This window comes from Jaculus jaculus, chromosome 6, assembly GCF_020740685.1.
Source record: "Jaculus jaculus isolate mJacJac1 chromosome 6, mJacJac1.mat.Y.cur, whole genome shotgun sequence".
Taxonomy (NCBI): domain Eukaryota; kingdom Metazoa; phylum Chordata; class Mammalia; order Rodentia; family Dipodidae; genus Jaculus; species Jaculus jaculus.
This window is the reverse complement of record NC_059107.1, coordinates 37,152,823-37,168,005: the sequence shown is the minus strand read 5'-3', so window position 1 is coordinate 37,168,005 and position 15,183 is coordinate 37,152,823. Positions and strand designations below refer to the sequence as shown.

The following is a 15,183-nucleotide window of genomic DNA, read 5'->3' as shown; positions in this document are numbered from 1 at the left end:
AAATAGGCCACTAGGTGGGGACCAAACACTTGGCAAATGAGCCTGTTGAAGGCAAATCACTTTCAAACCACAGGAAAGATGGCCATGAAGGGCCAGCACTCCTCTTGGAGTCCTGTCTGAGACCGATGCCCCTCTACACACAGGACAAGCAGTATCCTGTTCTCCAGTCCCCATTCCTCTGGTGTGAAGAAACGGATATCTTCTCTCCTCTGAGTGTCCTACCTGCCACAGCAAATGCTTGGGCTTGCCACCTCTGGTTGTCACCTGTGGCTGGCCATTTCTTCCCTGGTTCTAGATGCCTTCCAAACCTGGAGAGAACTATGCAGAAAGTTCACCACACATTTCACACGCAGTTAGGTTGCAGGTCAGGCTAGACTCCAAGGTGAGAATTCCCACAAAGTCCTCTCCCATCTTCTAACAGTATTGCCAGGTTTCTGATGGGTGGCTCCAGGCCCTGGTCTTGTTGGTGATGATTCAGAGGGCTGTTACCTGAACCCTACTCGGTGGCCCTCTTCCTTCCTTTCCATTTCTGTTCTCCTGAGGACTGCGCCTGCTTCTGAGATGGTCTGGATGGGCCACTAATGCTGAGTTTTGCGTCTATTATCTTGTCCCCAAACTTTAGACATAGCATCCCAGTGAAGTACTGAATAAAGGCTGGAGGATGGATGGATGGGTGGATGATCTCCCAATCCCAGGGAGGAGTAAAGAGCAGGTAACAGCAGTCTCAGGTAGGTGGCCTGGTTCCCGTCTGGCCCAGGACATAGGTCTTCAGGCGATGAGGCTGTGCTGCGGGAGCCCGAGGGCGGAAGCTCGGGGGCCGGAACGGGCGCGCGCGGCACGGGTTGCGTGGGGTGCGGTTTAGCGAGCGGACCGCCGGGCCGGGCGCTGAGGCTGCGGCGTGCGGAGGCGGAGGCGGCGGCGGCGGCGGCATGGCGGGGCGGCGGGTCAATGTGAATGTGGGCGTACTGGGTCACATCGACAGCGGCAAGACGGCGTTGGCGCGCGCGCTGAGCACCACGGCCTCCACCGCCGCCTTCGACAAGCAGCCTCAGAGCCGCGAGCGCGGCATCACGCTCGACCTGGGCTTCTCGTGTTTCTCCGTGCCGCTGCCGGGGGCCGAGCCCGGGGCTGGCGAGACGGTGCTGCAGGTCACGCTGGTCGACTGCCCCGGGCACGCCTCCCTCATCAGGACCATCATCGGCGGTGAGCGCGGGCCGGGGCGGGAGCCGGGCTCGGGGGTCCGAGCTCGCCGGACGGCGGCCGGGAGGGGACCGCTCACTCCAGTCACTCGCTCCGGTTCACTCCGCGGGCTGCCGGGGCGCCGGCGGCGGCGTGACCCGCCCAGGTCTGGCTGCCAGCCCACGGAGGCACGGGGCTCGAACTCACGGCCGCCACCCGCGGAAGCCATTGCCATCAGTACAGCCATGCAGCCGGGCGCTTTCTTGCGAAAGCGAGCTAAGGAAACGCAAGAGCTGCGAAAAGGGTTATCAGTGAAAGTCTCACAAGTCACCAACTCACCTTCTGTCCTTTGCTGTCCTGGTTCCTGTTCTCAAACACTGCTCCCAGTTTCCTCTGTATAATGTCAGAAAATAGCAAGCATACTTCTGTGTGTATATATATGGAGAGCTCTTTCCAATTCTCGCCTTGCTGGACTAGAAAGATTGAACCTATACTTTTGCTCATTCTAGGAAAAAGCTCTACCACTGGGCTCCCTGCCCCCTTCCCCCAGGCCTTTTATACTCATTTCAGCACCTGTCTGGAGACTGCCCCATTACATAAACCGCCATCATTCTTTTCAAAGTTGTCAGTTACTTTGTACACTTTTACCAACCATTTCTTAATTTTTTTAAAAAAATATTTATTTAAGAGAGAGAGAGGGAGAATGGGTGCACCAGGGCCTTTAACCACTGCAAGCGAACTCCAGACACACGTGCTACTTGGTGCATCTGGCTTTACATGGGTACTGAGGAACTGAACCCCAATTGTTAGGCTTTGCAGACAAGTGTCTTAACCACAGAGCCATCTCTCCAGCCCTCTTACTTTCTTTTAAAAATTTTAAAAAAATTATATATTTATTTATTTGAGAGCGACAGACAGAGAGAGAAAGAAGCAGAGAGAGAGAGAGAGAGAGAAAGAATGGTTGCACCAGGGCCTCCAGCCACTGCAAACCAACTCCAGATGCATGTGCCACCTTGTGCATCTGGCTTGTGTGGGTCTTGGGGAATCGAGCCTTGAATCAGGGTCCTTAGGCTTCACAGGCAAGTGCTTAACCACTAAGCCATCTTTCCAGCCCTCTTATTTAGCCAGCTGTGGTGGCGCATCCATTAATTTCAGCACTCAAGAAGCAGAGATAGAAGTATTGCTGTGAACCTGGAACTACAGAGTGGGTTCCAGGTCAGCCTGGACTACAGTGAGATTCTACCTTGATAAAAACCAACCACCCCCCCAATTTAATTATTTATTGGGGAACAGAGAGAGAGAGAGAGAGAAGAGAGAGTATAGGCACCCCAGGGCCTCTTGCTGCTGCAAACTTCAGACACAGTGCCACGTTTAGCATCTGGAAATGGAACCCAGGCTGGCAGGCTTTGCAAACAAGCACCTTTAATCACTGAACCACCATCTCAGCCAAGGTAGGGTCTTGCTCTAGCTCAGGCTGACTGGAATTCACTATGTAGTCTTAGGGTGACCTCACACTCACAGCAGTCCTCCTACCTCTGCCTCCCCAGTGCTGGGATTAAAGACATGTTCCACCACACCCAGATTGTGGTGAATATTCTAGATCTTTGGCAGATGTACTATGATCTGGCTAGGGCAAAAGGTATATTTATTTTCAATCATGATAGGCAACACTAAAATACTCTTATAGGCTATCATACTATTTATTTATTTATTTATTTTGTTTTTTCAAGGTAGGACCTCACTCTAGCTCTGGCTGACCTGGAATTAACTCTGTATTCTCAGGGTGGCCTCAAACTCACGGCAATCCTCCTACCTCTGCCTCCCGAGTGCTGGGATTAAAGGCGTGCACCACCACGCCTGGCTTTTACCACTTAATTTTGAATAACAGTATACAGATCATACACAGATACATGGTCCTTAAGAATAGGAAATCATAAATAAAGCAGAAGTTCCCTTAACCATCCCTTCATGGACCTCCTCCCATCTATCCACATGAAACCATGACTAAGCCTTTTTGGATTTCTCTTTTGGCCCATTCATTTATCTACACTTACATCTAGGGACAGACTCTGAAATTTGTTGTATAAGCATCCACCACAGAAAAGTGTGTGAGACTACCTGCTGTGGTCCTAGTGTCCCATTTCCTACCCATGCCATTGTCTTGAGATTCTTCCAACAGTATTCTGTGAGCCTACCCACTGACATGTATTCTGGGAAGATAATAATTGGCTTGGTGACAGATAGCCTCATTGGTCCTTGGGCATTGCTGGTCCCAGCTGTAGTGACTAATTAAGTGCTTTGATCTTTGTTACCTCCCTCCATCCATGTTGTAGGCAGCCTGTGATTATTTCCCCATTTCGTTGTAGTGGAAATAGAGGCTTGAAGAGGTACTAAAAAGCTCACTTACCCCAGGATTACTTTCTTTTTTTTTCCAAGGTAGGGTCTCACTATAGCCCAGGCTGACCTGGAATTCACTATGTAGTCTCAGGGTGGCCTTGAACTCACAGTGATCCTCCTACCTCTGCCTCCTGAGTGCTGGGATTAAAGGTGTGTGCCACCATGCCCAGCTCAGGATTACTCTTTTTTATTAGGGAGAGAGAGGTAGTAGATAGAGAGAATGGGAACTCTAGGGCCTCCAGCCACTGCAAATGAACTCCAGATGTATATGCCACCTTGTGCTTCTGGCTTACATGGGTACTGGGAATTGAACCTGGGTCCTTAGGCTTTGCACTTTAGCCGCTAAGTTATTTCTATAGCCCACCAGGGTTACTGTTATAAAAGTCTTGTATTCAGTCCATGATTCAGTCATCAGAAGACTATTAAGGGCCCCACAATGATCATATAACTGAATTCTGTCTGGTCCTAATCAAATACATTTTAGACACATACACAGCTATTCTAGGTTGGAGGTGGAGGCACAGATTAAAACATTGAGAAGGGGGACTGGAGGGATGGTTCAGAGGTTAAGGTGCTTGGCTGCAATGCCTAATGACCTGGGTTTGATTTCCCAGTATTCATGTAAAGCCAGATGCACAATGTGGTGTATGTATCTAGAGTTCATTTGCAGTGGCTAGAGGCCCTGGTGTACCTATTCTCATTCTCTCTGCTTCTCTACTTGCAAACAAATACATAAGTAAAATCAAGAAGGGGCCAGGCATAGTGGCACCTGCCTTTAATCCCAACACTTGGGAGGCAGAGGTAGGAAGATCACTAGCCTGGAACTACAGAGTGAGTTTCAGGTCAACTTGGCTAGAGTGAGACTCTACCTGGGGGAAAAAAATGAGGAGCATGGCTTAGTGGTAGAGCACCTACTTAGTATGCAGGAGGCCCTGGGTTCCATTTCTAACACCACAAAGGAAAAAAAGGCAAATCTTTTTTTTAAATTTTTTTATTTTTTTTATTTTATTTAATTGAGAGCGACAGACACAGAGAGAAAGACAGATAGAGGGGGAGAGAGAGAATGGGCGCGCCAGGGCTTCCAGCCTCTGCAAACGAACTCCAGACGCGTGCGCCCCCTTGTGCATCTGGCTAACGTGGGACCTGGGGAACCGAGCCTCGAACCGGGTTCCTTAGGCTTCACAGGCAAGCGCTTAACCGCTATGCCATCTCTCCAGCCCGGCAAATCTTTTTTGGTAAATACAGATAGAATCTCACTCATACTTACTTGACCTGTGATTTTTTAATTTATGATGGTATGAATGTAATACTCAGCAGGAAGCATACTTTGAATTTTGACCTTTTTCCTAGGCTAGCTACATGGTTGATACCCAGGATGCTGGGTGGTGGCAGTGAGCCACAGCTCCCAGTCAGCCCTGAGGTCCAGAGAGCAAAGTTCTGGTTGCTAAGTGTGGTAGGTTCTATGTATTCAATTCACTTTTGGCTTGCTATATTCTGAATCTATGATAACTGTTTTGGGATCTAGTTCAATTTAAGTGGAAGAACATCTACAGTGTAGGCCAGTGTAGGACATTCATAATTTTGGAGTTGTGCAGACTGGCCTTGCAGCATGGCTTTCTTCTTTACTATCTGGGATGGTTAATCTTAATTGTCACCTTGTTTGGATCTGAAATCTTTTAAGTGAATGGTCTGTGGGTGGGTCTTTGAGAACATATCTCTGAAGAATTAAGGTGGGAAGACCCAGTCTAACTGTGGGCAGCACCATGGCCATGGGCTGGGATCCCAAACTGAATAAAAAGGAGAAACTACAAACATGGCTCAGCATAATTCATATGCTTTGTAATGGTCATTCTTGGTTTGTCCACAGGGAGCAAATAGAACAGGTAATTTTTTTTTTCCAAAACTTAATTTATTTATTTGCAAGGAGAGACAGAAAGAGAGAGAGAAAGCGAAAGAAGAGAGACAGAGAGAATGGGCACAACAGGGCCTCTAGCCACTGAAAATGAACTCCAGATACATGTGCTACTTTGTGCATTTGACTTGATTTGGGTACTGGGGAATTGAACATGGGTCATTTGGCTTTGTAGACAAGTGCCTAAACCACTGAGCCATCTCTCCAGCCCTTTATTTATTTATTTATTTATTTGACAGTGACAGAGAAAGAGGCAGATAGAGAGAGAGAGGAGAGAGAGAGAGAGAATGGGCACGCCAGGGCCTCCAGCCTCTGCAAACAAACTCCAGATGCGTGCGCCCCTTGTGCATCTGGCTAACGTGGGTCCTGGAGAATTGAGCCTCGAACCGGGTTCCTTAGGCTTCACAGGCAAGCGTTTAACCGCTAAGCCATCTCTCCAGCCCATCTTTTTTTTTTTTTTGAGAATGTATTATTCACTAACTCCTCTGTGCCTCCAAAGTATTTTGTTCATGTTTTCATTGATCTGTTTATTACATTCTGTAGGTATATATCTATGCCAGTAGGCTTTAACTTCCTTGATTAAGAAAAGGAGAGACACTTGTTGAATGTTAGCATTCATCACTCTGCTTTCTGACTGTGGATTGAATGTGACCAGCTGATTCATGTTTCTGCCACCATGCCATCCCTGTTATGATAGATTGTTTCCCCTCTAAGTGGAAGCTGAAATAAACCCTCTTGTCAGGGAGTTTTGTCTCAACAATAAGACAGTAATTAATGTAGAAATTTAATACAGAGAAGTAGGGCTGTTGCTGTGATGAACCTGACCATGTGGCTTATAAGCCTTTAAAACTGATCTGTGGGAGGAATGGAAGAGTTTGAAACTTTGGACTGGAAAAGCCTTAGAATGTTATAATAAGATCTTAATGAGCCATTCGGGTGGAAGTTTGGAAGATCTGAATGCTGAAGGAAATGCAGGCAGTAGAGGCTCAACTCATAGTGCTTCAGAGGGAATAAGAACTGTATCAGGAACTGGGCAGAGGCAGTCCTTTTTTTTTTTTTTAACTTTTTCAAGGTAGGGTCTCAATCTAGCTCATGCTGACCTGGTGTTCACTCTGTAGTCTCAGGGTAGCCTCAAACTCATGGTGATCCTCTTACCTTTGTCTCCTGAGTGCTGGGATTAAAGGTGTGTACTACCACACCCCGCTCAGTTCATGTTTTATTTTGGTAAAGAATCTAGCTCTGTTCTGCCTATGTCTTGAGAACTTGGTTGAGGCTGAATTCAAAAGTAGTGGTGTAATTTCTTTGGTGGGAGAAGTTCCAAAACAGGATAGCATTCAGTATATGTTGTTACTGCTCACTGCTCTGATCCAGGTCTACAGTGCAAAAAAGCAAGTGGAGCAGAAAGATGAAAAATGTGTGACTTGCAAATAAAAGCATGCAAATTTAAAGTTATAGACAAGGCAGGTTTGCAAACAGGTGTAACTGTTAGAGATAGTGGTATTAAAAAGTAACCAGCACTTTGCACTGGAACAATAGGACCCAACTCATTGAGGACTTCATCTTGTGAAAATTCAAGTTTATTTGAAAGGAGAGAGCCTGAACTGAAAATACTATTGAAGGAATTCCCTGCTCAAAAGCAACCACTTAGGGAAGTATTTCCTCAAAATCAGCCTGGAAGGCTCACAGAAGCCTTTGCAGCTGTGGTGCAAGGAGGTCAGGCAGGCTCCCTCTCAAGCTGGCAGCAGAACTTGGTAGCATCAGTCACATTGTACTGGTTTTGCTGGATGAAAGGCGTTAAGATCAAGGTGGTAATGGAGTTTGGAACCCTGGTTCCAGAAAGCTGCTGAGACCTAGCCATGTGTGTAGTTTTAGACTTAGACTGTAAGGAGGCCATGAGAGGCCATTATGTGGAGCTGTGAGGGAGAAGCCTAAATTGTAATGGAGACTCCAGGATATCAGATATGGATGCCAGGGTCTTGGAACATCTACTGAAGAAAGCTGCACTCATGAAATGGAACTTTCCCAAGAGAGAGGCTCTGTGAGTTGCAGAGCTAGAAAGGTGGGGCTACCCAAGACCTATGGAGCCCAGATGATTCCATCCCAAGCCCAGATTCCACCTATAGAACTGCAGAATGTGGTGTTTGCCCTGTTAGGTTTTGGCCATACATCTTGGTTTGATCTTTGATCTCTCCTTGTTATGCCCACATTCTTCCCTTTTGGAGTAAGGATGTTTAGTCTACCATTGTACTTTAGAAGTATGTAACTTGTTTTTTTTTTTAATTTTTATTAACATTTTCCATGATTATAAAATATATCCCATGGTAATTCCCTCCCTCCCCACCCCCACACTTTCCCATTTGAAATTCCATTCTCCATCATATTACCTCCCCATTACAATCATTGTAATTACATATATACAATATCAACCTATTAAGTATCCTCCGCTCTTCCTTTCTCTACCCTTTATGTCTCCTTTTTAACTTACTGGCCTCTGCTACTAAGTATTTTCATTCTCACGCAGAAGCCCAGTCATCTGTAGCTAGGATCCACATATGAGAGAGAACATGTGGCGCTTGGCTTTCTGGGTCTGGGTTACCTCACTTAGTATAATCCTTTCCAGGTCCATCCATTTTTCTGCAAATTTCATAACTTCATTTTTCTTTAACGCTGAGTAGAACTCCATTGTATAAATGTGCCACATCTTCATTATCCACTCATCTGTTGATGGACATCTAGGCTGGTTCCATTTCCCAGCTATTATAAATTGAGCAGCAATAAACATGGTTGAGCACGTACTTCTAAGGAAATGTGATGAGTCTTTTGGATATATGCCTAGGAGTGCTATAGCTGGGTCATATGGTAGATCAATCTCTAGCTGTTTTAGGAACCTCCACACTGTTTTCCACAATGGCTGGACCAGATTGCATTCCCACCAGCAGTGCAGAAGGGTTCCTTTTTTTCCACATCCTCGCCAACATTTATGATCATTTGTTTTCATGATGGTGGCCAATCTGACAGGAGTGAGATGGAATCTCAATGTAGTTTTAATCTGCATTTCCCTGATGACTAGTGACGTAGAACATTTTTTTAGATGCTTGTTGCAGTCCGGTTCGCATTGCTGTTAGAAATCACCCAACCAAGAACAGCTTCTGGGAAAAAGAGATTTATTTTGGCTTACAGGCTTGAGGGGAAGCCCCACGATGGCAGGGGAAAACGATGGCATTAGCAGAGAGTGGACATCACCTCCTGGCCAACAGAAGATGGACCACAGCAACAGGAGGGTGTGCCAAACACTGGCATGGGGAAACTGGCTATAAAGCCCATAAGCCCGCCCCCAACAATACACTCCCTCCAGGAGGCATTAGTTCCCAAATATCCATCAGCTGGGAACCTAGCATTCAGAACACCTAAGTTTATGGGGGACACCTGAATCAAACCACCACAATGCTTATATGCCATTCGTATTTCTTCCTTTGAGAATTCTCTATTTAGCTCCATAGCCCATTTTTTGATTGGCTTGTTTGATTCCTTATTATTTAACTTTTTGAGTTCTTTGTATATCCTAGATATTAATCCTTTATCAGATATATAGCTGGCGAAGATTTTTTCCCATTCTGTAGGTTGCCTCTTTGCTTTTTTTACTGTGTCCTTTGCGGTGCAAAATCTTTGTAATTTCATGAGGTCCCAGTGGTTAATCTGTGGTTTTATTGCCTGAACAATTGGGGTTGTATTCAGAAAGTCTTTGCCAAGACCAATATGTTGAAGGGTTTCCCCTACTTTTTCCTCTAGCAGTTTCAGAGTTTCCGGTCTGATGTTAAGGTCTTTAATCCATTTGGACTTAATTCTTGTGCATGGCGAGAGAGAAGAATCTATTTTCATCCTTCTGCAGATATATATCCAGTTTTCAAAATACCATTTGCTGAAGAGGCTGTCTCTTCTCCAATGAGTATTTTTGGCATTTTTATCAAATATCAGCTATAGCTACTTGGGCTTACATCTGGATCCTCTATTCTGTTCCACTGATCTACATGTCTGTTTTTGTGCCAGTACCATGCTGTTTTTGTTACTATGGCTCTGTAGTATAAGTTAAAATCAGGTATGGTGATACCACCAGCCTCTTTTTTGTTGCTCAGTATTATTTTAGATATTCGAGGTTTTTTTGTGATTCCAAATGAATTTTTGGATTGTTTTTTCTATTTCCATGAAGAAAGCCTTTGGAATTTTGATAGGGATTGCATTAAATGTGTAGATTACTTTAGGTAAGATTGCCATTTTCACAATATTGATTCTTCCAATCCAGGAACAAGGGATGTTTCTCCACTTTCTAGTGTCTTCTGCAATTTCTCGCTTGAGTGTTTTAAAGTTCTCATTGTAGAGATTCTTTACTTCCTTGGTTAGGTTTATTCCAAGGTACTTTATTTTTTTTTGATGCAATTGTGAATGGGAGTGATTCTCTGATTTCATCCTCTGTGTGTTTGTTGTTAGCATATATGAAGGCTACTGATTTCTGTGTATTTATTTTGTATCCTGCTACATTGCTGTAGGATTTGATCAGCTCTAACAGCTTGCTAGTAGAGTCTTTAGGGTCCTTTATGTATAGAATCATGTCATCTGCAAATAATGATAACTTGATTTCTTCCTTTCCAATTTGTATCCCTTTTATGTGTGTCTCTTGCCTTATTGCTATGGCTAAGACTTCCAAAACTATATTAAATAAAAGTGGGGACAGTGGACACCCTTGTCTTGTTCCTGATTTTAGTGGAAAAGCTTCCAGTTTTTCCCCATTTAGTAATATGTTGGCTGTAGGCTTATCATAAATAGCCTTTATTATATTGAGATATGTTCCTTCTATTCCCAGTCTCTGTAGGACTTTTATCATGAAGGGATGTTGGATTTTGTCAAATGCTTTCTCTGCATCTAATGAGATGATCATGTGATTTTTGTCCTTCAACCCGTTTATGTAATGTATTACATTTATAGATTTGCGTATGTTGAACCATCCCTGCATCTCTGGGATAAAGCCTACTTGGTCAGGGTGAATGATCTTTTTGATATATTCTTGTATTCTGTTTGCCAATATTTTGTTGAGAATTTTTGCATCTATGTTCATGAGGGAGATTGGTCTGTAATTTTCTTTTTTTGTTCTATCTTTGCCTGGTTTTGGTATCAGGATGATGCTGGCCTCATAGAAGGAGTTTGGTAGAATTCCTTCTTTTTCTACTTCCTGGAAAAGCTTAAGAAGCAATGGTGTTAGCTCTTCCTTAAAAGTCTGGTAAAATTCAGCAGTGAATCCGTCCGGGCCTGGGCTTTTTTTAGTTGGGAGATTATTGATAACTGTTCGGATCTCCATGTTTGTTATAGGTCTATTTAAGTGATTAATCTCATTTTGATTTAATTTAGGTAGGTCATATAGATCAAGGAAATCATCCATTTCTTTCAGATTTTCATACTTTGTGGAGTATATGCTTTTATAGTATGTCCCTATGATTTTTTGAATTTCTCTGGAATCTGTTGTGATGTTACCTTGTTCATCTCTGATTTTATTAATTTGTGTCTCTTCTGTCTTTCTTTTGGTCAGATTTGCTAAGGGTTTATCAATCTTGTTTATCCTTTCAAAGAACCAACTCTTTGTTCCATTAATTCTTTGGATTGTTCTTTTTGTTTCTATTTCATTAATTTCTGCCCTAATCTTTATTATTTCTTCCCGTCTACTAATTTTTGGTTTGCCTTGTTCTTCTTTTTCCAAGGCTTTAAGGCGAAGCATTAGGTCGTTTACTTGCGACCTTTCTAATTTCTTAATATAGGCACTTAAGGCTATAAATTTACCTCTTAGAACTGCCTTCATTGTGTCCCAGAGATTGTGGCATGTTGTGTTCTCATTATCACTTGACTCTATAAATTTTTTGATTTCCTTTTTGATTTCTTCATTGACCCACTCATCATTTAGTAGTGTATTGTTTAGTTTCCATGATTTTGTGTATGCTCTATAGCCTTTCTTGCTACTGATTTGTAGTTTAATTCCATTGTGGTCAGATAGAATGCAAGGAATTATTTCAATTTTCCTGAATTTGTTAAGGTTTGCTTTGTGTCCTAATATATGGTCTATCTTAGAGAATGTTCCATGTGCTGCTGAAAAGAATGTATATTCTGCAGCCTTTGGATGAAATGTCCTGTATATATCTGTTAAGTCCATTCCTTCTATGACCTCATTTAGTCCAGATGCCTCTCTGTTTATTCTTTCCCGGGATGACCTGTCAATTGATGAGAGTGGGGTGTTAAAGTCACCCACCACCACTGTGTTTGGTGTTATCTGTGACCTTAGTTCTAATAGTGTTTGTTTGACGAATTTGGGAGCCCCCATGTTAGGTGCATATATGTTTAGGATTGTAATGTCCTCCTGTTGGAGTGTGCCCTTAATCAATATAAAGTGACCTTCCTTATCTTTCTTGACTAACGTCGGACTAAAGTCTACCCTGTCTGATATTAGGATAGCAACCCCTGCTTGTTTTCTAGGCCCATTTGCTTGAAACACCATGTTCCAACCTTTCACCCTAAGATAATGTCTATCCTTTGTAGAAAGGTGAGTTTCTTGGAGACAACAAATTGTAGGATCCTGCTTTTTAACCCAGTCTGCAAATCTATGTCTTTTCATTGGGGCATTGAGGCCGTTGATATTAAGAGATATTATTGAAAGGTGTGTATTTTTGTTTGCCATTTTTGTGTGTGTGTGTGTGTTTCTGGTTCTACCTGCGCTCTCTTCTGTTAACTAGTATTTGAGTATTGCTTGTTTTTTCTAGGTTCCTTATATGTGTGCTTTTCCTTTTCTTCAGCATGGAGGATTCTATCAAGTATTTTCTGTTGTGCTGGTTTTGTCTTCAAATACTCCTTTAACCTGCTTTTGTCATGGAAAGTCTTTATTTCTCCATCTATTTGAATGGATAACTTTGCAGGATAAAGTAACTTTGGTTGACAGTTGTTATCTTTCAGAACTTGGAATATATCACTCCAAGCCCTTCTGGCTTTAAAAGTTTGTGTTGAATAATCTGCTGTAATCCTGATGGGCTTGCTTTTGTAGGTAACTTGATTTTTCTCTCTAACTGCTTTCAATATTTTTTCTTTGGTGTGTGTGTTTGGAAGTTTGATTATAATATGGCGAGGAGAGGTTCTTTCTGGGTTTTGTCTGGCTGTGGGGTTCTAAAGGCTTCCTGTATCTGCATTGGCACCTCTTTCCCAATTTGGGGGAAATTTTCTTCTATGATTTTGTTGAAGATGCCTACTATGCCTCTGGAGTGGAGTTCTTCTCCTTCTACTATGCCCTGAATTCTTATATTGGATCTTTTCATAGTGTCCCGAATATCTTGAAATTCCCACTCATACTTTTCTATAAGTTTGTCTTTCTCTTTGTTGGACTGCATTAGGTCTGCCACCTGGTCTTCTAGCTTAGATATTCTGTCCTCTCCCTCATCCATCCTACTGGTGAGATTTTCTACAGTTTTTTATTTCATTAACTGTGTTCTTCATTGCTAGTAATTCTGACTGGTTTTTCTTTATTATTTCTATTTCCTTATTTATGTCTTGTATTGCCTTCTTCATTTCATGAAATTGGTGTCCTGCATCTTCTTTGATTCCTTTGATTTCCTCTTTAAGTTCCTCTTTGACTCCTTTGATTTGTTCTCTGACTTCTTTGAACATATTTACAATCATTCTTTTGAACTCTTTCTCAGGCATTTCCTCTAACTCTTTCTTACTGGAGGACATTTCTGATACATTAATACTTTTAGGTGGGTTTATATCGTCTTGCTTTTTAGTGTTTCTTGTGTTATAATGTATATATTTTTGCATCTTGGATTAAGCTAATGCTTGGATTTTCTAGCTAGCTGTGTATTCTTAGCTGTATCAATTGATTTGATGTAATATATTTTCAGGGTAGGACCTTAAGGTGTTAGGTGTGGCTCTTAAGACTCTCAGAGTATCTACAAAGATGTTCTTAGGGGTTGAGTTTCCCTGCTATAGGAGTATTCAAGCAGGCTGACTGGAATAAAATACAGGTAGATTCTAAAATTTAACTAAACACTGTACACATTTAATCAAAAACAGCCCCAAATATGTATGCAAGAGTAGTTATTATAACGACCAGATCCTCTATCAACAAAGAGGTTAAGATTTCTGGTCTGTTGAGGGATCCAAGTCAGCTTGCGACCAAGTGAGACCCTTCCCTGGTGCAATCCCAGTTACCTTGGATGATTTTGGTCTCAGTCAAGTTGCTGCCTGGGCCGTCGGGCTGCTGTTCTGATTTCTGGAGGTGGGCACTTGCTTTTCCTGCGGGGCAAACCGAGCCTGGCAAGTGTGTCCCTGCAGATCAGCACCCCTGCTGCTGGAACTGCTGTTGCTCAAGCTGCCCCTGCTGGGACTGTAGCCACTGCTGCTGAAGGTGTTGCTGCTGGACCCACCGCTGCTGCTGCCTCTGCTGCTGCTGTAGCTGCCACTGCTGGAGCCACCACTGCTGCCGAAGCTGCTGCTGCTGTGTCCACTGCTGCTGCTCCCCCTGAAGCTGCTGCTGCCGAGTCTGCTGCTGCTGCCACTCCTGGGTCTGCTGCTGCTGGGGCCGCTATTACCGGTGCTGGAGCCGCTGATGTTGCTGCCAAGCTCTGCTCCTGCTTGGGTCCCGCTGTTGGCGTGGCTGGGTCCTGGGCTGCTGTTCTGTTCGCCGGAGCTGGGCTGAGGCGGTGGGGGAGGGGAGGGAGCCGCGGCTGCTCTGGTTCTCTCGCTGTTCCAAGCGTTCTTCTACCTCGCGGTCTGCTCCTCTGTTGCTCGCCGCCGCTCTCCCCTCACGTTTCCTGAGTTGCGGAGAGCGCGGTGTGAGGGGAAAATCCCGCACCTGGCTTTTCCTGCGGCTCGAGCCGAGCCTGGCGGCTTTCTGGTGCGCGGCCGCGGGGGTTGGCCCGAGCTGCTGGAGCCGCTTTTCCCGCCTGTGCAGGCTCTGGATGCTCTGGAACTCTTCTACTTCTCTGCTGCCGCTTCAATTTCCTATACACCTCACTTTTTAGTAAAAGTGTGTATTTTGCTGAAGTTTTTTGGTCTTTTTTCCCCCCTAGGCTGCTTTGGCGTGGTACCTACGCCGCCATCTTAACCAGAAGTCCTCCTGTAACTTGTTTTATAGTGTTATAGGTCTGACAGTTGAGCAATTGCTTTGAGTCTAAGAAGACAGTGGACTTCTGAACAATGTGGGAACTGCCACAGACTGAGGAATTGGAAGCTTAGTTAGACTTAATGGCCCTGACCTGAAACTGTGAGGACAAGGGGTGGAAGATTATGGTTTAAAAGTGGTATGTTTGGATGTCAAGTTGACAGGGATGGACTTATAATAATTAATATTGATTGTCAGTTTAATTGGATGTAGAGCCACTTAGGAGCTAAATCTCTAGGTATGTCTGTGAGGAAGTTTCTCGATTAGATCAGTTAAGGTGGGAAGAATATCCTAACCAGGGGAGGTACCACTCCATAACCTAGGGTCCCAGACAAAAGGATAAAGGATAAAGCTAGCTGAACACCAGCATTTATCACTGTGCTTTCTGACTGTGGGCTTAATGTGACCAGCTGCTCTATGCTCCTGTCTCCATGCCTTCCCTGCTACGATGGATTGAACCCTCAAATTGTGAGCAGACATAAGCCTTTCCTCCTTAAGTTATTTCTTG

At 44.0% G+C, this 15,183-nt stretch overlaps 1 protein-coding gene across 1 annotated transcript in view; it reads left to right on the top strand.

The window, feature by feature from the left end:
- Positions 1-929: 929 nt before the first annotated feature.
- The window catches only part of Eefsec (eukaryotic elongation factor, selenocysteine-tRNA specific), a 223,239-nt gene continuing 208,985 nt past the window's right edge, over positions 930-15,183 (top strand). The window contains exon 1 of the mRNA XM_004665114.2: positions 930-1,203. Coding sequence (XP_004665171.2) covers positions 930-1,203 — 274 coding nt within the window. The remainder of the gene's footprint in view (positions 1,204-15,183) is intronic.